Source organism: Festucalex cinctus, chromosome 16 (assembly GCF_051991245.1).
Source record: "Festucalex cinctus isolate MCC-2025b chromosome 16, RoL_Fcin_1.0, whole genome shotgun sequence".
Taxonomy (NCBI): Eukaryota; Metazoa; Chordata; class Actinopteri; order Syngnathiformes; family Syngnathidae; genus Festucalex; species Festucalex cinctus.
Window position 1 is genome coordinate 8,927,329 of NC_135426.1, and position 26,522 is coordinate 8,953,850.

Genomic DNA, 26,522 nt, shown 5'->3' on the forward strand with positions numbered 1-26,522 from the left:
TTCAGCCACTTAGGTTTGCTTTTTAATTTCCATTCAGCAACTGCGACTGGAGGCAACCCCTTGTTTAATGTCCAGACTGACATTAGTCTCCGATACTGTGGAAAACACCACTGAAGATTAGTACAAATTTGTTTTTATGCTTTCCCTCACTCCCTTGTGATAATGTGAAAACATTAAATATTAATACACGACAGACATATAAGCAAGCAATAACACTCATTTGTAAGTCTCTAATGACTGTTGCACCCAAATTAATTTGCAGAATTTCAAGGCAGCCAGCTAGTCCAAGCGTTTTGGAAAAGCTTGTTAGTACTGAAGCCTCATTAATGTTGGTGGGTTTATAGTATTTAAAAAAAAAAAAAAAAAAAAAAGTCTGCCCTTGGAGGTGGAGACTGACTGGTGTGAAGACAAATTTGCTACCGTCACTTGTGTTCAGTTCACAAAAAGGCTAAAGTCAGAGGCGGGGGGGAAGCACCATCCCAAAAGTCAGCCGAGTGGAGAGTTCCTGTGTACTAAGTCGTTTCCATCCTTGGGGAGATGAGCTGTCTTCCGAGTGAGGCAGGTGACATATGTTTTCCTCGCAAACACCCACCTCTTTAAAAAAACAAAAAAAACATAAGGTCTTGCGGCATTGCTGAAGTTTTCACAATGCCACCAATATGTCGAAGGCCATTACGTAAGAGCGCTGCCCCTCCCATCCTCTCAAAGTCGGCGCCCTCCTTCCTCTCTCCTCCCTCCCTCGCTCGTCCTCATATTAATGACACAGCATCGCAGGCAGCACCAGTTCCCCTGCACACTCTCATCCCTGCAGGTTGTGCTCATTCACACATACACAGGCAGACCTGACTCTGCCCATACACACTGGATTGCACTCACTTTTTTCTTCTTTTCCCAAGCACTTTCTTTGTCACTCAACAAAAATGAGGACTCTTGTGGTTTTCGCCGCTCTCCTGCTCACGGCCACCTTGGCGGTGGACTTCCCCGGTAGTTCACACCACAAATGGGACGCAAGAGGACCCTACACGTCGGGAGCAGACTCTGGCACTCCAGGCTCCTGTGCCATCAAGCTGAGAACTTCAGGGCAATGTGGTGGCCCCGGGGCCGGACCGGAGGAGAGTGACGAGTGCCCCTACCAGGTGACCATGCCTCCTCTAACGATCCAGCTGCCCAAGCAGTTCAGGCTACTGGATAAGGCAATGAAGGAGCTACAGAGCCTCAAGGAGGTGGTGAACAAGCTGAAGAGTAGCTGCCAGGAGTGCAGCGGCGCGCGGGGAAGTGGAGTCTACGGACACCGGCAGGCAGACCAGGGACAGACAGGAGATGTGGCAGGACTGGACCCGAGTCGACAGGACGTGCAAAGTGGGTCCAGCCAAGAAGAGAGGGACAATGGGATGGTGTCCGGAGCCACTGTCGAAGGCACTGGATTGGGACACGGACATAATTTGGGGAAAATCACACCTGGTCCAAGCAGTATGCAGGAAATGCAGGTAAGAGGCACATTTTGCTTTCAGCAAGCAATCCTGAATGTTAGGATTTCTGGTTCAATTTCATGGTTCAATTATTGTTACGGATATTATTAAGTCCAGCAAATTGAACTATAAATGTGCTCAATAAAATAAATAAATAAATATACAAATGGACTGGCAGTATACTAGTTCTCACCTGGCACCACAGCACAAAGGAAAATTCCTTATTCTCCAAACAGTGTTGGGAATCCGCTTGAGCCGCCATCTGAATGACGGTATTTTATTTTTTTTTTGCTTCGCCCGGTAAGCTTGTTGACTTTGGCAGCCATCCAACAATCTCAACAGTCTCTCTCTATTCTCGAAATTCTAATTGGCTGGTCAACCAAGCGCATGCTGACTAACTTTGATAGGTCACCTGGTTTTGAATGACAAAATGCATTTACTTCCTTTTTTTTTTTTTTTTAAATGCGCATGCGTGTGCGTGCATGCAAATACGTGTACATATATACTCATTAATTCACCTGAAACCTAATAAAAATCCCGTACCCTTCACCTTAACCGGATAGTTCAGTCTCGCCAGAATTGTGAAGGTCTGGGCACCAGAGGAAAGATCAAAGGAAGGAAAGATGACGCAAAGTGAAATCCAGCACCAACCAGTTACAGAACCAGAATCTTTCACCAACCGCAGAAACCTCTAAATTCCAACAGTTTAGTGAGATCTCAAGAGACCAGAGGAAAAACTAAAGGAAGGAAGGACAGATGAAGCAGAGTGAGATCCACATTCACAAGCCTCCACTGATTCAGCGAGCAGTGGGAGGGAGAAGCAAATTCTGTGTGAATTTCAATAGATGCTGGCGTGATGGATCTGGCATGCATGAGAGCCTTGCGTTTACTTCCAGGTGAAGCTGAATAGGATGTCGGTGAGCCTGCGCAACGCCAGGAACCAAATCGCCACCCTGCAGGGTCGCATGGAGGGCCTCAATCTGCTCAACATGGACAACGTGCAGTCCATGGTGGACAGACGAGTGGAGAACATCACCGGTGTGGTCAACAAGCTGAGCTCCACCTGCACCACGCAATGCGCAGTACAGAACTCGCCACAATGTAAGTCTTCCACCACCATATTCTCCATTGTAGCGCCAATCCTCAAAGCGTCCATCTTCAAAATGGGTTCAATAGTTTGTATGGTTCTCCTGGGCTGCATTTCCTGGTAAATGACTTTCTTCAGTACAGTAATGCCTAAGTAGCTTATAATAATCTCTAGAAACAACAGCAGCCTTGGTGCTCACCTTTGAAACCGCAAAGTGTCTTTCCCTATCATTTTCTTCTATATCGTTCACGGTGACATATCAATGCAATTTCGGCTTGTTTAGAGAGGGAGATTCTGTGTACATGAGTGAATAGTTTCAGGCTGTGTTCATTATTGCGCTTGAGGGAGGAAATATGTACACTTGACCTCTTACGTAAGACTGTGGCGTTTTAAGTGCCCTGACATTCCACCACTTTCCTTATGCACTCCAAAAATGGGGAGAGCGAGAAACAAGGGCAGATACTTGGCACATAAACATTAAAAAAAAGGACTGAAAAAAGATAAGAAAAGCAAACATGCTGTGAATGATAGCAGAAAGCACTGTGCAGTTTAAAAGTGGCTTTAATTTTTACACGGGTGAAAGAGAATGTGATGCTATATTAGTGTTTTTTTTTTGTGAGAAGAAAATGTGTGAGCTTATTTCTAAGAAGCTTAGTCGGGCGAATGGTGTGAAGAATCCCTGCATTCAACTTGCCTTTTTCCTCCTTCAAAACTCCACTTCAACGCCATTCTCAAATGTTTATCCCCAATGTGTCCTTCATCATTCATCCAATTTCGTGTCTCTAAGATGCTCCTTTTTTCCTCTCGGATTTGCTTTCTCCTCTCCTTATTCGCCATCTAATCCCTCTTTCCTGTCTGCCGTACCCGTTTTGGAGGTCATGCTCTTGTGTGTGCAGTCCTGCATGAAACAACTAATTCTCATTATCTCTTGCCAACAACACAAGGAGCAATGTAGGCGGTTTTCCTGACATTAGACACGGGTGGTTGATGGGGGTCAGTAACGCTCGTTCTTTGCAGATCAGTCGGCGTTGTTCTGCTCAAGAAGCGGCTAATGGTTCTGACACAAGTCGTGCCTGGATTGTCTGAAGTGAATCCAAATGGAAACACAAAGAAACCAGCTGTTGCCTGAGAGATTGGCGGCAATTTGAAGATGAAAATCTTTCTCCTCTTTAACGGCTTTCCCGTGTCGCTCCAATCCATCCTCTTATGGGCACTTGTTTTTCCTCACACAATTCTTGCCAGATGTTGAATTAACATTCTTCGGGAAACTTTCATTGTTTTCGCATTTTTCACAAGTCAAAGTGCTTGGAGGAGAAATCTGCAGGGCTCCCCCTTACATAGGAATCAGCTACCAGCTGCCACACTGCAGTGAGAAACGTTTGAATGTGCTATTTAAAATGTGAAGAAGCAGTAAAGCTCAGAGGAGAATTGCACCAACAAATTTGAAATGGATCACGTGTGCAAGGACTTAGCAAGCACATTGCCGCAGCTCCTTTGAATGGGCTTTGAAAAGCCATCTCAGAGCATCAGTCATGCAGTACGAGGCAAAAAAGCAAAGTTGCCATTTTAGCATACACAGCTCACAGTGTATTTATTCCAACTTATTTTGCCAGTCCACATCCCTGCCGCAAGCACAAATCTTCCCTTTCACTCCTGCAGGGGATGAATTAAGAGCCTTGAGGGGAACTGCCCGGAATTAATGTTCATGTTCAGCAACATTAACTCACTCAAACAGTGAGAATTGTCACTTCTTTCCACAGTACAGTTATCCTTGTGAAGGGAACACACAAACTCTTCCAGCCTTCAGTAAAAAAAAAAAAAAAAAAGTAGTGTTGCATCCAGACTATCTGTAAGGAAACACATTTGTATTCCCGACAGCGGCTGATCTTACACGAAGACTGGCTGTCATGTTGCATTTTGTTGCCAGTCACTTATCTCGCCTCAGTCAAACAGGACCCTGCGATAATTCAAGCCGTAACTGTCAGTCACGTGGCTCGTCAAGTGAGCTGGAAACCTACTATGGAATCCAAACGGTGCAACAGCAATCGCGTCCAACAAAAGGCTGGTGAGAGGTTCAATCAGTCAGTCATGATGATTGCAATTCTTATGGCCCATGGTCAGAAAGTTAAAAATCTAGTATTCGATCCACAAATATCCTCAAGCTTTCTATATGCAACCATAGTGCACCAAAGACGCTTCTATAACTGGCACATTGTGCAACATTCTTCCTCACTGAGGCAAGAAACGTGTCTGCTTGGAGTAATGGTACCAGGATGTAACATGAGGGGTGGGGTGCATATTTTTCTCCTCCTTTGCAAAACTCGACTGGGTGCCCCCTGCTTCTTCTCGACCTCTGGGCTCCGCCTCCCCAATCTACAGAACCGATAAGCCAGCACAACAAAAAAGGAATCAGAAAGAGTCCACATGCAGTCGGCTCCAGTGTCAGCAAGATGTCGGCCCCGTGGGAAGAGCCACTTTAATCCAGTATTACACTTTCAGACATTTTTCACAAGTCTGTTCTAAATTCCCAAGGAGTCGTTTTTGCCCTGCATGCAGCGCTACCACAAGGGAACAAGTGTCCGAGAAACAAGCAGGCGGGTTTAAATAAAACAAGATATGTATTGGGGGTGTCAAAATTAGTTTAAAGTTCCTTTAACAGCACTATTTTTTTAACCCGCAAACTCACTCCCTTCACTCCCAGCTGTTTTGCTGGATTTTGACTGATTTTGCAAGGCCCACAGAATATCGCGTTCTATTGCTATAAAAACATGCAACCTACCAAAAGAAAGATTAGTCTCTTCTTTCATCAGGAAAAAAAAAAGTATGTTTCTATCTGTTTCGGTTTTGCAGCAATTAGCATTAGAATATAGCTAAGTTGCATCATTATTCACAAATCTATTTAGAATTTGGAGCAATTGAGCTTTTTTTCCCCCCCAACCTGGCCCTGGTTGATATCCTTTGCTCTGCTTCCACCTGCTGGCCGTGTATGTAATAACTACCATTTCTTCAACCGTTCTTTGCAATTGAGAGGTTGCATCAAAGACTTCTGTATGCTTTAGCATTAAAAAACAAAAACAAAAAAACTCTAGCATTAAAAATAAAACAAAACATAAAAACGTAAAAATACGTCTTTGGGACACTTAAACTATTTAAAATACAACGTATTTATACGTTTTTGGGAGCAAATTAGTTAATGAATGCCCCTGACTTGGAAATCCTGCACTGGGAAAATTCCAATTGCAACGCAGCAGACACATCCAGGCCAAAATTTAGCAGTAATAAATGTAATAATTAAGCGTATATTTGTGGAGACCGGGGTCAAGTTGTGTTTTAAAATTAAAAAAATGTGCAGAATTTCACAAGTTACTTGATGTTAAAGGTTAGATAGCTGTTAATATGAAAAGAAAAATGACCAATGTCTTACAAATGCAATTATGTCTAGTGGCAGAAAAATTACCTAAACACACATCAATATCGCACTCGGTTTTTACAGTACATCTTTTTGCTTTTAACTCAATTTTATGAATTATTATGAAATCACTGTTAATGACTAAAAGGTGCAGCCATATTTCTACTAGTTTAACATTTTTTCCCACTTTAACAAGAGGATGAACATTAATATTTTTTAATAGTATATTTAGAACAGATATAAAATTGGCGATTAATCATGAGTTAACTGTTGAAGTCATGCAATTAATTCCGATTAAAAATTGTAATCACCTGACACCCCTAATAAAAAAAAAAAAAGTTCAGATAGTATTTGGTGAAATGGTCCATGGTGCACTTTTATCTGTAGTCTTAACATAGGCTTACTTTATCCCAGCATGAATTCCAGACTGGGGACAAGTCATGTTGAGATGCTACCCGATAAGCACACTGCTGAATGTTAGTATGCAAAATTGCAGACGTCCCCGACATTATATGTGCTTCACAAGGGGACACCTTTTATAAAATTATCGGGAAAAGTTGGCCAACCATTTTGCGTTAGAATGCAGTGCCCTAGGATTTCACTCAGCACTGAAAACTTCCATTATGATTAAAAATTGAATTACTTTCTTCAGCCTGCCTTAGCCTTGGGGGCCATTTCTATTACAGTACTCTTGGCAGGGCGGAAAAAAAAAATAACAGTGAGAGCAAAGTAAAAAGTAGATTGAATATCATCCAGTCACATTTCTTCGCAAATAACATGGCTTCAATTCACTTTGTGTCTCCCCGCAGTCATGTTAGCCCCTCGGGACTGCTCAGACTACAACGTGCTGGAGACGAGGAAGAACGGGGTGTATCGCATAACCCCTGACCCCCGCAACGGCACGTTTGAAGCCTATTGTGACATGGAGTCGTTTGGTGGCGGCTGGACGGTTATACAGCAGCGACTTGATGGCTCTGTCAGCTTCAACCGCACCTGGGCGGAATACAAGAAGGGCTTTGGCAACCTCAGGTAAAAAACTCGGCAAGAATGATGTGCCGTCTCGTCCTTCGTTTACGGTCGTAAAGTATATTCAGTATCACTAACAGTGTCCTCTTGTGAGCAACTATATCGGTCTCGACATCATTTATCTCTTTCATCTTTTATCTATTGTTCCATTTTCCCACCCCGCCATAGAGGTGAGTTCTGGCTGGGCAATGACCACATCCACCTGCTGACAAAGGCCAAAGACATGACGCTGCGGATTGAGCTGGAGGATTTTGAGGGTGTGCGGGAGTATGCCAAGTACGACCAATTCTACGTGGCCAACGACTACCTACGTTACAGGCTGTCCATCAGCGGATACAGGTAAAGTATCTGCTTCCTGTCATACTATCTATCAATGGCGATTTAACGCACGTTCGTGATGATGGAGACCCGATTGTGTCGTTGCAGTGGGACGGCCGGGAACGCCATCAGTTTCAACAAGCACTTCAACCACGACCAAAAGTTCTTCTCCACCCCAGACCGCGACAACGACATGTACCCCTCGGGAAACTGCGGCGCCTACTACAGCTCCGGCTGGTGGTTTGACGCCTGCATGTCGGCCAACCTCAACGGCAAGTACTACCACAAAAGGTACAAGGGGGTGAGGAACGGGATCTTCTGGGGAACATGGCATAACATGTCAACGGAATACTACCCCACCAACTACCGGCAGGCCTTCAAGACGGTCAAGATGATGATTCGGCCCAAGAATTATGCTCCGTAAGAGGAATGATGACTGAATATGGGAAAATGGGCAGACAGAAGTAGTACCGCAAACAAGACTGTAGACTCACATGCGCATACTTATACATGTCAACAAACACGAACGCAAGGGTAATGGGCTCTTCGAAGCCGTGCAAATTAGGGATGCACCGATATCGATAGCTCAATGGTAAGAGTGGTCATCTCCCAATCTCCCATCTCGCTTGTGAGTTCAACCTCCTGCAATTAAGCTTACCGTAAACCACGCCCACACGCAAGATGTCATGTCTGCGACGACGTGCGTTTTGCTGCCGACAAACAAATGCATTGTGGGGTTATCCAAATCCAAGAAAAAAAAAATCAATAAAAATGGTGAAATGCTGTAGTCACGGCTTGTATAAGAGCGATAGCCGTTATCCCGATCAACTAACCGGCGTCCTGCGGTAGTCACGGCTTGTGTAAAGCCCAATTCACACTGGCTGCGGAACGGACGGTGTGAGTTTTCCGTACGGCGGCCGTACGGACGCCGCAAGGATAGAATGCATTCAAGTCTACGTGTCAATTCACACCAGCTGCGGTGCAGTGCGGAACGACTGCGGAGATGCGGAAGGTTTCCGCAAGGGTTCTATTTTTTCTGGACGCCACATGCAGATTTTCATGAAGCTGATGCGTCTCGCATCAAGGTAAATCCAGTATATTTAAAAATAAAACAGTTTGCGAACTCGTTTTTTTTTTGGGGGGGGGAGCTAGCTAGCTAGTTGCATAGCATAACATAAGTCGGACATTTAAGACAAAAAATGTGCTCAGAATAAATTAAACATGACAAAATAACACTATTTAAACAAAAAACGTACTTACCCGTGGTAGAATAGCCATGGTAGAAGTCCCAGAAATAATGTCCAAAAAGCATATCGACGTGACAAAAGGCAAGCGTGGCTATTGTTTACAAAATAGGACTCTCTATACACTCCCCCGCCTACTGCCCAGAGCCAGCTGAGATAGGCGCCAGCACCCCCCGCGACCCTTGTGAGGAATAAGCGGCCAAGAAAATAGATGGATGGATGAATGGATGGACTCTCTATACACGGTTGTTATCGCGTGAACTCAACACTCCAGCGTGAACCCTACGTGATCTTGTGGTCTGGCGGGTGCAGATTTCCGGACACGCAACGCACGCGGTGTGAATTGCAGTCCTTGCGGAAGCCGTGCGGAAGCCGTACGGAAAACGCACCGTGTTCTTTCTGCAGTCAGTGTGAATTGGGCTTAAGAGAGATACGAGAGAGACACTTGATTCCCTTCCCTAAACCCCCAAACAACTACGAAAAATGTCTGTGCTGGATCAAACTTTGTGGAAGACCACACACACCACCAATCGAATCCCTCCAAAATAACCAGAAACTACTACATATGCGCTTTGGTCATGTTCTCCATTGTTGTTTTCAGCCAAAGGGTAACGATAGCTTCGGGTACCTGTCTACGCGTTTGTTGACTTAGTATTTACTTTAAATGCCAGCAAATCATTGAAACTATGAGGTAATATAAATTCATTCTTACCCTGCTTGACAGGAATAATGTCCAAAAACTTTGGTTTTGCCGCCAATCGGTCAAAGTTAGTGAGGCGATTCGGTCTTTTCCTGACTTAAGCAGCAGCAGCAGACTGCGACACGTATTTCATTTTGTTTTGGGGAAAAATTTCATGGGGAGGGAATGAAGATACTCTTCACTAAAAAAATTAAAGCCGCCTCTGCTTGCTTCAAAGAGAAATACTGGCGTCCTGAAAATACCTGACCGAGAAATCACAAGGAAGATTTGACAACTTTTCCATCACTGTGAATGCACTTCAGCTCATCTCGACCGGTAAATGTCGGAGGGGGGGCTGCTCGTCGCATTTAGTGGGGCGGGGAGGGGCGTGCCACGGTAAGGTCAATTGTGACCATGTCGAAGTGTTCTTGAGCAAGATACCGAATCCCCATTTGCGCCTGATATTGCGCCATCAGTAGGTAAAATGAGGAATCGGTGCTAAAAGCGGTCAAGGTTGAAAATGTGTATATATACTTTCACAAAAAACACCTCATTGCCTAGAAATTAAAAAATGACACTTATTTTTGCAAATCTTAACATTCACCAAAACCCTTTGAGCTTTACACACTCATCACACCTGGCAAAAAATTCCACATGTAAAGGTTTATTATGCCATTTTCAAATAAATTCTGCTTCCAATGTGCCAGTACCCCCAATGTGGCCCAGGCTGCGAGGGCCCTTTATAGCTGCTCGCAGCTCTAGTTATTATTATTCTCCTTCTTCTACGTTATCGGTGCATCCCTATACTGTACCAAACAAAAATAACTGTGCTTTCAATTCTTCACTGTGGTGTACAATAGCCTTCTAAATGTTGAATTAAGATGACAATAAAGGACAATGGACTGTGAACAATGACCAACTAATAGAAATATGGCACGAGTTGCGTAGTAAAAGCTCGCCTCCTGCAGGGGCCCATCATATTAAACGGGGGGTTACTATGGACAATTTTTCCGCTGGTTCCCTGTCAAAAATCCACTTTCTGCCCTGCTGCATCTTTCTATGAAATCAGATTAGACTCAGCTCAGTGCACAGAAGTAGTTAAACTAATGAGCTATCATTTTCCTGACTCTAAACGCTTTCGTAATTAACAACAGCCATTCAAGTGAGTTATACAAGTGCTGCAGAGAGTCCTGTTTTGGAAAGGCTCGAAGTGGTGACAGGCAACAGTACATAAGTAATGGCCTCCCTATTGTCGATTCTTAATTAAACTCACTCTGCCCATGTTCCATCATCTAATACAATATAAAGCATATTTGCATTTTATTAATGATTCCCTGCACTGACATCAAATAGCGGGACTGCAGAAAGAAACATAAGCATATTGTTTTTCAAACCATATCTACTAGAGTAAAGAAAGACTGCAGAAAAAGTGATTGTTGGGAAAAAAAAAAAAAAGTCTCACCACCACCTGTATAATACTGCCACCTAATGCCAGATCACTGTATTACATCACTTTAACACTGTGAAAGAACAGAATGCAGGAAAAAAAAAATCCATATTAAGGACGTGTACAGTATTTATTTTTATTTTGTGAGATTTAATAGACTTTATATGTCCAGAAGTCATACAGAAAAAAGGTCTGATAACAATGATGATGTAATATTTCAGCAATGAAGAAGATATCGTTGTGGCCATTCGTAATGTATTAATGAGTGTGGGGAGTTTAGCGTATGTGTACATCATTCATAATCATGGTCATCCCAAAGAATATGCACTTTTGATTAGGGCTGCACATTATTGGAAAAACATGTGATATGCGATTATAGCTGTTGAATATAGCAACGTGTATGTAAAGCAATTACATTTTTTATTATAAAGAATTGCTTTTTTTTTCTTTTTTTTTAATGCGGCAAAATAAGCAAGCTCAATAAATTCTAAGTTAGTTAATTGTAATTACCCTAAATAATGTTCAGCAGTTGGATGGCGATTCACTTTCAAGTTTCCATCTGACTGGTTAAAAATTCTGATAAAATTCCACATTTCACTTATTGCTTGTCTTTGCGATATGCATATTGCATGTGCCAATATCGTGATATAGATGTTTTCGATATATTGTGCAGCCCTACTTTTGATATTAAGAAATAACAATAAAGTTCAATTTTAATGGCTACAATGTGTGGTGTCACTTTTATTTCTTTTTGTATTCATTGATGCAACTGAAGCACATTTGAGCAAAGGTGTGGTTTGACGCATTTAAACCGATATGTGCATTTATATCATCTTCAAAGATGAATAAATTCAGCCATTCTTTTTCTCTATTGCGTCTCCTCAAAAGGTTCATGGTTGAACTGGAGTCAGCTGACTTTAGATGAGGCAGTGTACAACCCTAGACCTGGTCGTCAGTCAATCGCAAGGCACATATCGACAAACAACTATTAATGAATACAAATACGATGCAATTCAGAGTCTCCAATGTGAGAGGACATGCAAACTCCACACAGGAAAGCCAGACCCACGATTCGAACTCCAAATCTCAAAAGTGTGAGGCACACCACTCAACCAGTGCTGCCCATTTAAATTTCATACCTCATCCAGGCGCTGAAAAGTAGACCAAGCAGAAGGTGTTGCCCCTAAATTTGAAGATGGATCAGGTGCAATGGCCACAAGAGTGTCCTTTTCAACTTCGCTCTCCATTTCTGGAAACTTAGACAAACATACAGTAGATAAGTTAATGAGTTAAAAATAATAACAGTCCTGATCTGTTAATATCTGAACCCCGAAAGTCCATAAACCACATAAGAAATACCATGTAAACAAAACAGAATATAAAAGAAGAATTTTTGATGACAGTCACGTTATGGTACTATATTGCTTTTTAACCCTGTCCCTCAAATCATTTAGTTATTATTTAACTGTTTAACTCGCACTTGATTATTATTCACACGAAAGAAATTATCCAGTCTTATGTCAGTTTATAACGAGCATTATCAATTAAAGCTAAACTAGCAGCGTCGTCGTCAAGTAACGTGGAAAAAAAAAGTCGGCCTACCTTAATAACCTCCAACCAGCTGTACGTAAACACATAAAACAAAATACAATAACTGCTAAATACGATCGACAAACGACTATAAATGTTCTCAAATCCGAATGAAATCACAGTTTTCACTCCATATTCAGCAGCGTGCGTCCGGGACTGGTTGTCATAGCAACGTCGCTGGACAACCCGCAACAACGGGAGTATCGATTCCAGAAAGAAACAGATAGTTAACCAAACGTTTGCTTGTTTTATTAGCCTCTCAGTTAATAAATGAATAAATACATTTGTTGCCTGAAATGTCCAGCAGAGGCCAGAATATAATTACAATTTAGCGTAGCATGCATTGGCCAAACTGAGTGTCTGGTTTAAAGAGACTCTTTTGTGTGGTTTATGAGTCAAATGTACTTCTTTTTTTTTTTTCTCCTGGTCTGTATTTTTCTATTTTTCATTCATTAAATATAGACTACACAGAGGACCACCCAAGACTCCAGCTCAAGGATTTATCCATCCATCCATTTTCTTGACCGCTTATTCCTCACAAGGGTCGCAGGGGGTGCTGGCGCCTATCTCAGCTGGCTCTGGGCAGTAGGCGGGGGACACCCTGGACCGGTTGCCAGCCAATCGCAGAGCACACAGAGACGAACAACCATCCGCACTCACAAGCACACCTAGGGACAATTCAAAGCGCCCGATTAACCTGCCATGCACGTCTTTGGAATGTGGGAGGAGACCAGAGTACCCGGAGAAGACCCACGCGGGCACGGGGAGAACATGCAAACTCCACCCAGGAAGGCCGGAGCCTGGACTCGAACCAGAGTCCTCAGAACTGGGAGGCGGACGTGCTGCTCAAGGATTAGTGGAATACAAAAATAAATGGATGGGAATGTTAAATAATTACTCGGCTATGCTGCATTTTGTCCAAGCACTTATTCTGCATTTCAAAGAGAATTGCAAATTATACAGAATTGTTTTATCATTATGTTATTTTGACCTGCACTCATTAAATCGATTGACTTTTTGCAGAGCATGCACATTAATCTAGAATCCTGCCTAGCAATATGTTAAGTCGAGCTCATCATGTGCATTGTGTTTTGTTTTTTGTTTTTTTCGGGGTTTTTTTTTATTATTATTTTTTATTTTAATTAACCATTAGGCCTACCCATGTTTGGTTATATAAACTCATTTTCTAATTGCAAACACATGAGAATGATCAAATTTTCCAAGTTTTATACCTCCGTTTCCTCACTGTAAAAACAACAAACTGCCTATTGATCGTCCTTCACATGCTACAATACAAAACATGTAGCGTGTATGCATAAAAGTCAGCAGATCTTTCCAAGCACACTTTATCACTGAAGTTCCATAATGTGCAACAGATGAAAATGATGCAAGAGGAGCCGTTAAGCATGACTGAAGAGCGAGATTACAGAGTATGTTCCGCGCTAATGTTGGCAGATTTTATTTTTTCCCCCTCTTTTCCCCCTATAGGGATTTTGCATGGCTTCTTCCGAACACAGCTGCACAAATGACACAGTATAGCTCCGCTCTGTTTGAATTGGAGGCGAAATGTGCAGCGTCAGTGGTTTCCTCAACACCCGCCCGCCACCTTCTAAAAATGTCAACAACTCCGTCAATATGACCGTGGCGTAAATACTGAAGATGTCGTGTATGTGCCGATGACCGTTTAAAGGGGGCACCTCGACACGATTATATGACGCATATGCAGGCCGGCGTCACAATTATAATTCACCTTTTTTATGCATCTAAGAGTGATGAGCTATTATTTCAAGCTAAATTAAAAGAAACACAAACACAGTTTTGTGTTTCTCTATACCCCACATACCATTACACTTCCTCACGCCAAAGGTTTTGTCCTTGAGGCGGTGTCTGGAGACACTTCATAAACAGATGTTTAAAGTGCCTTAAAAAGCCTGACACCAGCTTTTATGGAGGCTTTGACAGAATCATTTGCACACTTTTAAAAATTAATTGCTCTGTCCTTGACACATCTAAACTCCGTTCACAAGGAAAAGAAAAAGGCTGAAGAGTGGCTGAAATGACACTTCATTACCTATTGAGGGTTCAGAAATGTTCATGCAGCGCTTGTATTAGATGTTAACATGTTCCCAATGGGATGTACCATTAAAATCTCTTTGTCGGAACACGCAATAGAGTGTGTTAGGATGTCATAATTCGGAGAATACAATGGTTAGCGGATGACATCTAATTTGACCGTTGTTAAAACCAGAAGTTTTGCAAGTTACGAAAACAGTTTTGTAACTTCTAAATTCATAATTTCCTGCCGCCCGCTGATGCTGAAATACTAGTATAATAAATTTTCTTGAAACATTTCACAAATTACTGCGATTGGCTGGCAACCAGTTCAGGGTATACCCCGCCTACTGCCCGAACCCAGCTGGGATAGGCTCCAGCACTTCTCTCTAATTACACATTCACCTACTGATGGCATCAGAAGCAAGTAGGGGTTCAGTATGTTGCTCAAGGGCCAGGGATCAAACCCACAACCTCTGAGTAGGGAGATGACCTCTCTACCACTGAGCCATGTCAGCCACTTCTCAAACAGTTAAAGCGTTGGAGAGTTGATAAATGTGTTTTAAAGGGATGTTCAGTGACCCCTAGCGCCATCCAGTGGTCAAACTATAGTATTAGAAGCACGCAGGAGCATGCAAGCACACTTTGCAAGCCTACTGCCAATTAATATTTTTGTGTGAGCCGACGAGCATCTGGGCGAGCGATGGTGAAGCCGGGCTTCAGCTGAGCAAGCCAGAATTAGCTGGAGCAGCTAACAAAAGCAGCTAGCGGGAGTTAGTTGAAGCCATAGGCTGGTGTGGCTAACAATAACAGCTAGTGAGAGGAGCTAGTAAAAGAAAAACGGACTCGAACTACCTGCAGGCCGCAGCTGTGGAAGGTAAGCTGTGGTCCAACCACTGGCTCCAACACTCGATGCATTAACTACATTGGCGAAGTTGTCGTTTGGACAGCCATAGCGTAGGAAGATGGCAACGAAATATGGCAGCGCTAGTAAGGTGAGACTACAGCCATGTAATTATAATTCGTGATTACTAGACCTACGATATATATATATATATATATATATATATACGTTCATGAGAAACAACATATTTTTTTGCATACTATTGACATAAACAGTCGATTTTAACTCATTCACTCCCAGCCATTTTCACTGAAGCAACAACCTTCGCCACCGGCTGTTTTACTGGATTTTGACTGATTTTGTGAGGTTCACAGAATATTGTGTTCTATTGCTACAAAAACATGGAACCTACCAAAAGAAAGATTAGAGTCTATTCTTTCATCAGGAAAAAAAAAAGAAAAGATTATCTGTTTTCGTCTTGCAGCAATTAGCATTAGAATATAGCGAAGTTCCATCGATATACACATTCCTGGTGAAAACACTGGCAAAAAGAGCTTGTTGTAGCATGGCCCGGGCTGATCTCTTGTACTCTGCTGACACCTGCTGGCCGTTGTTTTATAATAACTACCATTTCTTTAAGCCACCTCTTCATGTCAGAAGCTGTATCAAAGCCTTCTGTATACTCTAGAATAAAAAAAACAACATAAAAAACGTCTAAAAATGTTTTTGGGAGTGCAGGACAAAGTATTAAAAAAACATTATTTATACGTTTTTTGGGGTTGAATGAGTTAAACATGAATGAATTATTCGTTCAACACTACATGGTGCTAGCAATCACTGAATTTCCCTTTAAAGACCGATTTGTGAAGCCATCTGAAATTGACCATATTTGGATGTACTGTACAAGGTTTAAAAGGAGTGCGGTTGAATGGCCAAGAACGGCCTGCTTAATGCGTAAAGTGCCTTGAAATAACCTCTGTTGTGATTTGGCGCTACATAAATAAAATTGAATTGACTATGTTTTTAGTTGTCACCATGACAACCGACGCTCAACGCTTCCTTGACCTAGTTTGTTGTTCAGTAATGAGAAAAGTTACAGGAAAAAAAACAAAAAACTGGACTATGGTCAAAGGTGTCGGCCAACATCTGTCATTGTTTCATACACTTAGTCAGATTTAAAACTGTAAAAACACAACTAAATTAAATCACGTCAGACGGTTGTGTTTTTTGTGTGTTTCAACAGTGGCAACACCTGGAAACAAAACAGGCTTCGTGTCTCCCTATACCAGCTGAAAGACGACACACTCAGCATCAGTTAATGGCCCTCACCGACCGTAATAGCCCCCTTCAGCAACAGCTTACTGGAACACGCTGACTCACTGTCTTTTGTTAGACAGATCCTGAACTTGTAAACCGCCTTTCCTCCAAGCCCTTTGCTATAGAAGCAGCTAAGTAAATACTTGACAGGCATCTATGCTCCGGCTGAAGGTTCAAATAAGTGGCCTAGCGTCAGCCAGACTGTGTGGCAAGTTAATTGATTCCAGACATGAGACCTTTCAGCAGGTATCCAAACACCAAACAACTGTCAGGGGGAAGAGTACTGTCACGTTCTTGTTTTCACTGACGCTACAGTGAAGAGTCACACTGTATTAAAGCTTTTATTTTCTGCAGTGTAAGGCTATATTGGGTGGTTAAAAAAAAAAAAGTAAACTTCAGCTCAACTCAACTTTAGAGAGCCCTTCAATTCAATTCAATACAATTCAATACAATTTTATTTCATTCCATTAAAAAAAGGAGAAATGAAAAGGGACAGAAAGAAGTCAAACTTATGTTATCTGCCCCTGATCAACAACAACAACAACAACAACAAAAATAATTAACACAGAATAAATGATGAGCGGTCAAGACACTTTCAATATAACAATCCTAGAAAATAATTCAGCAGCATTTCCTTGTGCTATATGTATTTTTCCAGTAACTGAGCTTTTGTCAAGTTTTTAAAAATACAGATAGACTGAGATGAATTTTGTTTGACAATCCAGATTGTTCCATAAACTGACACTGTGAGTTGAAATACATCGTTCTCTTTGTTTTGTTCTATATTTTGTTTTGGAGAATTTATACTTAATTTATACTCACTTTCTCTTTTTAAATTTAATTTATATGTTACCTCGTAAAATTTCACGATATGCTTTAAACATGATTTTGAGACGGTAAAACTTCATCAATTCATTACATTTTAAAGTTTTTAGTTGTATAAATAATGGATTAGTGTGGTCTCTGTAACCGTAACCGCAAGCGACACGAATTGCACGTTTCTGTAAAAGAACGATGGAATCGGTGTAGGTTTTGGCTGCACACCCCCACACTTCAATGCAATAGGTAAAAAACAAACCTTAGCATGTTTACAAACTGAGCTAGCAGAATAGAAATGTGATGAATTGACTTCACTAGAAAATAAAGAAACAAAAATAGCAATAGTATAAACATAATTTGTCCAAAATTTTACTTCAATAATGGCTTAAATGTGATTTCTTACTTCCATTTATGTTGAATAAATAACTAAAATTGGAAAAGGTACAACAAGTAAAGCTCTACTGAGAGGGGAGGAAAAAAATATATGAATGGGAACTTTCAGATTGTGGTGGAAAAAAAATAAAAAATAGTCCAGCTAGTGGGCTGGATGGGAAGAATTAATGTCATCTGTTCACCAGACGTAGAGGGCAGCCATTCATTTACATGCAGACGATCTTTGCTCAGTGTGTGTGTATATATACAGTATGTTTGTGATGAAGTACTCCAGTGCTCCCCTTTCATCCCAGCCACTGGCATCCACCGACAGCTGCGTCCTTGCAAACGCCACCCTTTTGGGGTTAAGAAGGGTTTAAAAAAAAACAAAAAAAAACACACACAAACAAAACAAATCGTGACACATTTGACTTTTTTTTTTTTTTTTTTTGTCGACTTTTTGACCCTGCATGCAAACACAATAACCCCTTTGATAATTTGGTTATTTCTTAAGTGAGGTTGAATTGAAGTCATTGTCTGCTTATGAGTCAAGTTAACAACAGCAACAACAACAACAACAACAACAGATTCAATTCCAGTATTTTCTTAAAGTTCACATCCTTCTTCTAAGGGACAATTGTGCAAAAGACCACCCCGAATCCCCTGCTGAGATTTGTTCAACCAGCAACAACACATTTTTAAAAAATTGAAATAAATGTTCAGACCTTTTCTCATTCAAATCCAAAGAAAAGTGGGGAAAAAAACTTGCTTTTTTTTTTCTCCTTTCATTTTGTATTTCACTCAAGTGTTCAGACCACAGAGAGACAGACATGTAATTTTCCGTGATGGAGGTGGCATCTTAAAGAACACACTTTTCCATTTCCTTGCATGATAGTCACATTTTTCTTTTTTCTTTTTTTCCAACTTGTCTGTGGTAAGAAAACTGCTGGAAATCTTTCTGAGGAGTAAATGGAAGATTTTCAGTTTGGTAATGACAGAGAGCACAGGATGAAGAGGGATGGAAGATACGAGAATAGAAAATTAAAGAGGAAGTCAACCCAAAAATGTTCTTTACAATAATATGTTCTGTGCAGTCCACTTGTCTAAATACATCAATTGGTGGCTTCCATAACCCTGAGCAATTTCAATTGACTGAGAGTGGCAGTACAAGGCAAAATGGCCGCCTCCTGAGATGAATTAAAAAGGGGTATATTTAGCTGCTTACTTCAAATTCCACAAATGTGATATTAATCAGAATGCTGTTTAGAGTAGTGGATATATGCAATATATTACTGGAAAGAACATTTTTGGTTTGACTTCTCCTTTCAGATCCAAAAACAAACCATAATCGGGCATTTTACATTTTACACATCAACAACAACTAGAATAAGTGCAATTTCTTGGAGAAATTGCGTGGGAATGCTGAAAGCTGAACGCTAATAGCTGAATGCTAAGATTTGAATGCATGTGGAATTCTTATGAAGTAAATTGAGAGATAAATTATGAAATGATGACCTCCTGATTACTGAACAACGCACTTTACCAACTGTGCCACCGAGCAGTATCAGACACCTGCTAATGATGATATGTATGGAAGTGGGCATGGAAAGTGATACTTAGAAAAAAGTTCAAAGTCTGTCCCATTGAAAATGAATGATGAAAAGTTGATATTAAACATTAAATTTAGCAAATACTGTAAGTAATGTGGAATCAGACGATATATAATCCGGGAGGCGTGAATTTTTTATGCTAATTGAAATTTGAGCAGTGTAAATTGGAAGCATTATGTGGGAGTTGTTACGCAGCATAAAAAAGTGTAGAGAATAAAAATCACTATAACTTATGTGGGAATGCTTCAGCATTCCCACAATTATCAACTGCCATCACTTTCCAGTGTAAAAAGTTGTGAAGAGCAAGGTTATCTTAATTAACCCCTGGGCGTTATCTTATTTTGAAATGACTTGGTCAGAACCATCAAAAAGCCCAAAACGGGTCACAATAATGCCCAACGGTTAAATAAAACTAACGAAATAACTGAAATTAACGTTCAAAAAAACATTTTCGTTAACAAAAGAAAATAAAAAACGAAAAACCTTTTAAAAAAACAAAAACTAACTGAAACTACATTTTAGATTTACAAGACTAACCGTAATTATAGTGAAAAATGTCCTGAGTGTTCATCTTCGGTAATTACATACAATGCATGAGCCTTTGGGGTAGATTTTCAATGTGATTGAAGTATATTTATTTCGATATTAACCGGAATACGGACTTTTGAACGGGTGTCGCACAGAAGTGATGTCATCGAGCGGCAGCCAATAGAAAAGCACCTATAGGCAACAATTTTTTCGTGCTTGACTTTTGGCTCCAATGGCTCGGCTCACCTGCTTTTTCATTTGACTCAGCCGAAATGCAACGCGAGGTAAGAAATTAATTACTTTTTTATTTTACCAATTAATTAAAAAAAACTAATACTGAAACTAATTAAAAGTAAAGTAAAATGTTGCTTTTTTGAAATAACTAAAAACTAACAGAGCCACCCTGAAAACTAATTAAAACTAACTAAATTTAAAAAGCAAAACTCAAAACGAAATAAAGACTAACTTATAGTGAAAATTTCGAAACTATAACAACCCTGGTGAGGAACACCCAAAATAAATGAATAACTTACTTCCTCAAATTCAATGATAAGTTGCTATGATGTCACACTTCTACCATTCCACCTACACACTCCTTAATGGAAATGAATGCCCATCAGACCCTGATTTACCGGTATAACTGCTACACTACCATTAAACTATATTGCATTGTACTACCTGATGCAAACGTGTCAACACATGCCCTGAACCACGTAACTTCATTTTATTTTTTTTTAAATTTTTTTATGGCCATCTAATAAGCTATTTCCCTGTGCAGCCTGTCGAAATAATGCCAGTACTGTACAACACGGGCGCACAATTTGACCACATGGTTGGAAGCTTGGCGGCTCCAAAAACAAACAGCTAATGAGTGCACCAACAAGCCCAGACACATGTTTTTAATTACAAAGGCGCAAGGATGAGTGCTTGGTGAGTGACGATATGCAGCTCATGGTGTCTTATCTTGGATGACCTATGAACCCTCCCCATAGTCAATGGTGCTAGGTAATGATGTGTCTTTAAATCACGTCTGCACAAGAAACGCATCCCGCGATCCAGTTATCAAACACAAAAAACGGTTGGGTGATGACATAGTGGAGTGGAAAGACCCAAGATTACGCCGCCATCGCACGCCAGACAATCCATCCACTTGTCGAGCTCGCCCAACTTTGGCTCAGTGGAGTAAATGAAAATAGCACTTAATGTTTTGACGAGAGCAATTGATTTGTAGACTGCAGGTCGTCAAAACAATCTTGAGCTGAGTGCACTATAGCGCGGCGGCAGATAAACACAGCGGGTGGCATAGTTGGCACTGCGGAGGAGCGCTGTGACACATCGCAGCCTTGAATAGTTGCTCGGGTTTTCGCACTGTACCTACTGAGGAAAAGTTAGAGAAGCTATAGAAGCAAGAGATAAAAGTTTGATGTCGAGAGACAATTTTTTTTGACATAGCAGAGCAGAGATGCTTGGGTTTTTATTGTGTAGACATCAAATGGAAACTAATGGGGGCGACTGCCCCAAATGAGAAAGAGACACCTATACTTAACTCATTTGCTCCCAAAAATGTATACGTTCTATTTTACATTTTACCATGCTCCCAAAGACGTATTTATATGTTTGTATGGGTTTTTTATGCTAGAGCACACAGAAGGCTTTGATGCGGCATCTGATGCTTGAAGCAATGGTAGTTATTACAGAACGTCCAGCAGGTGGCAGCAGAGTATAAGAGATCAACCAGGACCATGCTGCAAAACAAAGCTCTTTTCTCCACTGTTTTAATGATGAAACTTAGCTATAGTCTAATGCATACTTTTTTTCCCTGACGAAAGAAGAGACTCTAATCTTTCTTTTTGTAGGTTCCATGTTTTATAGCGATAGAACACAATTTTCTGGGGGCCTTGCAAAATCAATCAAAATCCAGTAAAACAGCCGAGAGCGAAGAGGGTTGCTTCGGTGTAAATGGCTGAGTAAATGAGTTAATAGTGGGAAATATTCTTTCTGATTTTTGGAAATACCAATATGCTTGATATGACTGTTTATTTTTATTTTATTTTTTTTATTTTCTTAAGGGAGTGTTAAGAATTGTTCATTTGGTAGTCTTACCGATTCAACATCTTATCATCATTGCTCTCTCTCTCTCTCTCTCTCTCTCTCTCTCTCTCTCTCTCTCTTTGTGAGTATGTGCGCATTTGTGTGCGTGTGAATTTGTGTAAATTTGTACTCATTAGCTCACCTAAAACCTAATAAAAATCCCATTACCCTTCACCCTAACCGGACACTTCAGAGTCTCGCCAGAGTCGTGAAGTTCAGAAGGTCAGGAGACCAGAGGAAAGGTCAAAGAAAAGAAAGATAAATCAAAGTGAAATCCAGCACCAACTAAACACCACCTGCCACCCACATGATTAAAAAAATCTGAGTCTTACGCCAACCCCAGAACCTCTAAATTCCAACAAATTAATGAGATATTCTTGTATTTTTTTACCGTTATAAATGTACAGATAGTGACCGGATGTATCAAATATGGCACAAATCCAAAGTAATATGTGGAAGCTGATTTTCAAAAAAAAATAAAAAAATGTTTGTTTGTTCAAAAGGACCAATAAATACTATATTTACAAAGAATCAGAATTTTCTCTCTTGGTTAAGCCGAACTGACAGTTGACAAGGGCTGTTGAAAGAACTACAAAAATGGCTGAAGAACTGCAGTGAACTGGAAGGACAAGCACTGCCTGACCTTTAAAAAAAAAAAAAAAAAAAAAAAAAAAAGGACACCTGTCACAGGTGCAACTAATTTGAAATCAAGTTGCAGACAGCAGCCAGAAAAGGGCGCTTGCCTTTTGGTCTGACCTCTGACACTTACGGACAAACTGCCGGTAAGACTGCGATTATTTGAGACATTTGTAGTTGGATTCAGTTGTTTGTGTTTGCGCTAGTGATGGCAAAATGAAGCCCCGTAAAGCAGTGAAGCCCTGCATTGAAAAGCTTCACACACACGTAGGGGCTTCAAGATGATTCATTTCCTCGACTACGCCATCATGTGGACAGAAAAATGTATAACATGCTTGGTGCATGCAATAAAATGGTGGGGTGTAAATCATGCTCTAAATACAAAAGAATATATATTTGAAGAGTGTTTTAACATGAATTGTTCTGTGTTACTTTGTCTATGTTTGTGCTTATGCAACAAGTGAAAATGTGAAATAAGGAGGTAAAATAAAGTGCTTATTCATTTTTATTTAAAAACTATTTTTTCCGAAGTTTTTGGACTCAGGCGGTTTCTTTTTTTGCAGAGAATTTCACCTGCTTTGGAAAAAAAAAACTCTTTCACATGGTACTGATGAAGCAGGGGTGCATCGATATGAGATAGCAAGTTTGTATAGAATTGGACGCGTATATTTCTGTGATTCCCAGTACTGAAGGGGACTTTCAACTGTGAACAGAAAAATGTGAATTTTATGTGTTGTCACATTTTATTTTATTTTATTATTGGAATCTGTTAAAATAGTACCGTAATTACAGTGCATTACCTACTGAGGTGAGATCTGCTCAAAGTGCTCCTAAACAAGGGAAAATCTCTTTCTTGCTGGTTCCATCGCAAAAAGAAGCTCGTCAAATCGAATGCCAAAAGCAAAAAAAGTAGCGCAAGAAGGGACCCGACACAAAAAGTGAAGGGGAATCCATAGCGTTTCTTTGTCGCTTTTATTTCGAACTACACTCAAACCTAGCGAATCATTTCCTGAATCAGTCACGTGGTACACCTGCTTCTTGGGGCTTCAAACGTCACCACGTACGTCAACACACGCATTGACACGCCGTTCATGAACCACTCATCTGCATTACTCGGCACACGCTTCAGGGATTCGACCCGAGAAGCACATCACTAGTTTGCGCTGCTTACGCACACACTGGCTGCCTAGCTATCGTTTATCATTGACTATATAGAATGTGGGAAAGACATTTGGCATTGACCCATTCATTGGTTTTTCAATCTTAAAATGTTTGTTTATGAAGTGTTAATCATGGGATCAATTTAATTGAAATGTAGTGTTATTTTCAATTTGATATTAAAATATTCCAATCACTGGTTGAGTTTTAGTGTAGCTCAAATCAGTTTGTGTAAATGTCTATAATTAAATTTGAGCAGTAAAAATGTGGTTCGAGTTTAAATATAGAGGTAATGGTTGCGTACAGTTGAATGAAGGTAACTTATAGGTATTATTTATTATATATATATATATATATATATATATATATATATATATATACTTGATAAACTTGCTTAAATAATTGATTTGTTGAATTTTACAATTAAGAAATAAGACAGGTTGGGGTTTCACAGGGTACATTTATTTGTGGGTTTTTTTGTGTGTACTTGTTTAATAGCAATTTAAAAGTGATTTATTTTTTTTTATTTCAAGGTTTTTCACCTAACGGCAAATGATTGACTTAAAAATAAATAAAAGGAAAGCTGCCTGGTCATTCAAGTGAATTCCAACTTCTAACTCCAAATAGATAGTTTATCCCCTTTCAAGTAGGGACATTGCATGAGAAAACAAACAACTTGGCACTCTTATATTTCATGGTTCAGGCTTTATAGGGATAATGTTACTCCACAAGTATTGCCTAAGCAAAGTTGATAGCAAGTTCTTATTATTTAGACCCCAAACGAGTTGACGGTAACTCAACAGTGCACTGTATTTACCTCAATTGTTTAAAGACATGATTAATCACCAATCAATTGCATACGATTCTTAATAATGCCCATGTATCAAAAGTGATCCAATAAACGGCTAGTGAACCAAAAATGTGTGGGGGTTTTTTGTTTTCCCCCCACAGTGCCCTTCTCAAGGCCGCAATTCAAAAACGGTGTCTGGAGAAACCGCAGCGCCGCGAGATTCTTTTGTAACTTTGATAAAAGGCAGATACATATGCAAATAATTACTCCTTCCAACTGGGAGTATTTTCGTGTCCAGTCTATAGATGTGCTACCTAACAACATAGTCTTAAAATTCTGGTTTGACATGCCCTTCCCCCGACAGCAACAGGATTCCATGAACTAGTTACCAGCTGGGAGGAATGTCATCATCATGCTAGAGCATGCGGAAAATCGGAATTCGCAAATATGATCTGATCTTATGGTGACATGCACCTGGTTTGGCTAAATTGATTGTTTATCGTAGTCTGACAGAAAACCCCGCAGAAAGGAAAGGATGACATTAGGAGTTTATCATGACTTAATCCTGTCAGTGTTTGAAAACAAAAGCATTTTAAGGACTGAAAGGTATGTTTGCCAGGAGGCAACTTGAAAGCATCTCTACTGCAAGGTCAAGAAATTACTGTTGGCTGGAAACTAACCGCTAACAATCCTCACAACAACAAAGTGATGTAACTGTCTGAATAATGTTATATTTCAAGGTAAAATTGCAGTGTACCCTAAAGAGCATAATTTGTTTTTCACTGTTTTCTCATCGCTCCATTGTCTGTACACGCACATTCCAGCGCAGTTGCAAGACGACTTTTAATCAGTGACAACAACATGACACACAAGTTGACCCGCCGTGATAAGCTGTCATTTGACTATGTAGGAGGAATTGAACGGCTGGGAAAACACAGGATCCCACATCCAAACGGTGATTAATGCTGACTTTCTTTTTTTATGAGAGAGAAGAATGACTTTGTCTGCACCTCAGCTGGGGGGGATGAAGGCTGTGGTCATAAAAAAGGGAAGTCATACAATACGTGATGCAGATGGTGCTATGGGATCATTTGGTTGGCTTCAAGAGTTGCATCTGCACGGCTGTGTGTGTGTTTGTTTCCATTCCGTGATGGATGGTGGCCAGTTCCAGTAGAGAAACAAAGGACTGAGAGACAAGACGGTTCTCCAAAATGACCGTTGAATGAATAGCGAGCAGATAAAGGGAAAGAGAGCAGCACAAGTTGCGAAAATAATAAAATCAAAAACGGGTCTCAATTTTGATTAGGACTTCTTTTTTTGTTCCTACACAAGATGATAAAGGAAAGTATTGCAAACGTCAATGACAACATGCAGAGGAGTAAGGAGGGAAGGAAGCTTGGAGGCTAATTAGAGGCCTGCTGTGTTTTGTGTTTACATCGCGGCCAAACTTTCTACAAATAGCACGATTGCAATGAATCATTGTGACATTTACTTGGATTTGCTAAACTCTATTGCTTCCTCACTTTTACGGAGTTCCTTTTGCAGCTTTCTGTAGTATTTTCATACAAACATCTGAGTTACTTGGAAACATTTCTCAACCTTGCAAACAAGCTGAATTTTTAGGCGTTTGTGAGGTCGCAAACACCCGAGTAGCCATCTTGTACCGAGCCTGCCTATTTTCCACCGAGCCGAACCACTGATGGTTTGAACCAATCACAATGCAACAGTGTGTCTGGGGGGTGGGACAAAAGCAAACATGGCGGTGGGATGAATGCATGCAATTTATTGTTCTTACAGAAAGAACAGCGAGAGGCTCTTATGCTGCATTCGAGGATGGTCGGAAGTCGGACTTTTCCCAAATTCAAACTAGGAAGTGTGTACGGGAACAACCCCTTGAACTCGGAAATTCCACTTGCCAAGTCGGGGGGGCCTGAATTCACCGATGGACTACAAGTGATGTCACCCTACAATAACGATTCCTTCGGAAACACAGACCGTGAATGGTGTAAAACACAATTTACTCAAATATAAAACTA

The 26,522-nt window shown here is 40.6% G+C and overlaps 3 protein-coding genes across 3 annotated transcripts in view; 2 read left to right on the forward strand and 1 right to left on the reverse strand.

The window, feature by feature from the left end:
• Window positions 1-12,469, reverse strand: part of ccdc146 (coiled-coil domain containing 146) — a 43,280-nt gene extending 30,811 nt beyond the window's left edge. The window contains exons 1-2 of the mRNA XM_077499991.1: window positions 12,282-12,469; window positions 11,819-11,935 (exon numbers count right to left, since the gene is read on the reverse strand). Of these exons, the coding sequence (XP_077356117.1) occupies window positions 11,819-11,926 (108 nt within the window). The 5' untranslated portion in view covers window positions 11,927-11,935; window positions 12,282-12,469. The remainder of the gene's footprint in view (window positions 1-11,818; window positions 11,936-12,281) is intronic.
• Window positions 772-11,405, forward strand: fgl2a (fibrinogen-like 2a). The gene is made up of 5 exons (XM_077499992.1): window positions 772-1,487; window positions 2,366-2,570; window positions 6,775-6,994; window positions 7,160-7,330; window positions 7,418-11,405. The coding sequence occupies exons 1-5, from the start codon at window positions 921-923 to the stop codon at window positions 7,731-7,733; spliced, it is 1,479 nt and encodes a 492-aa protein (XP_077356118.1). The 5' UTR covers window positions 772-920; the 3' UTR covers window positions 7,734-11,405.
• A 10,137-nt stretch (window positions 12,470-22,606) lies between the features above and the next one.
• lrrc17 (leucine rich repeat containing 17) overlaps window positions 22,607-26,522 on the forward strand; it is a 28,916-nt gene continuing 25,000 nt past the window's right edge. The window contains exon 1 of the mRNA XM_077500231.1: window positions 22,607-22,684. The gene's annotated coding sequence lies outside the window, so the exon portion shown is untranslated. The remainder of the gene's footprint in view (window positions 22,685-26,522) is intronic.

Excerpts from the sequence above, each read along its gene's own strand:
- fgl2a (XM_077499992.1), top strand. The coding sequence starts at position 921 with ATGAGGACTCTTGTGGTTTTCGCCGCTCTCCTGCTCACGGCCACCTTG. Across the intron at positions 1,488-2,365 it reads GCAGTATGCAGGAAATGCAG|GTGAAGCTGAATAGGATGTC; the intron begins GTAAGAGGCACA and ends GTTTACTTCCAG. Across the intron at positions 2,571-6,774 it reads AGTACAGAACTCGCCACAAT|TCATGTTAGCCCCTCGGGAC; the intron begins GTAAGTCTTCCA and ends GTCTCCCCGCAG.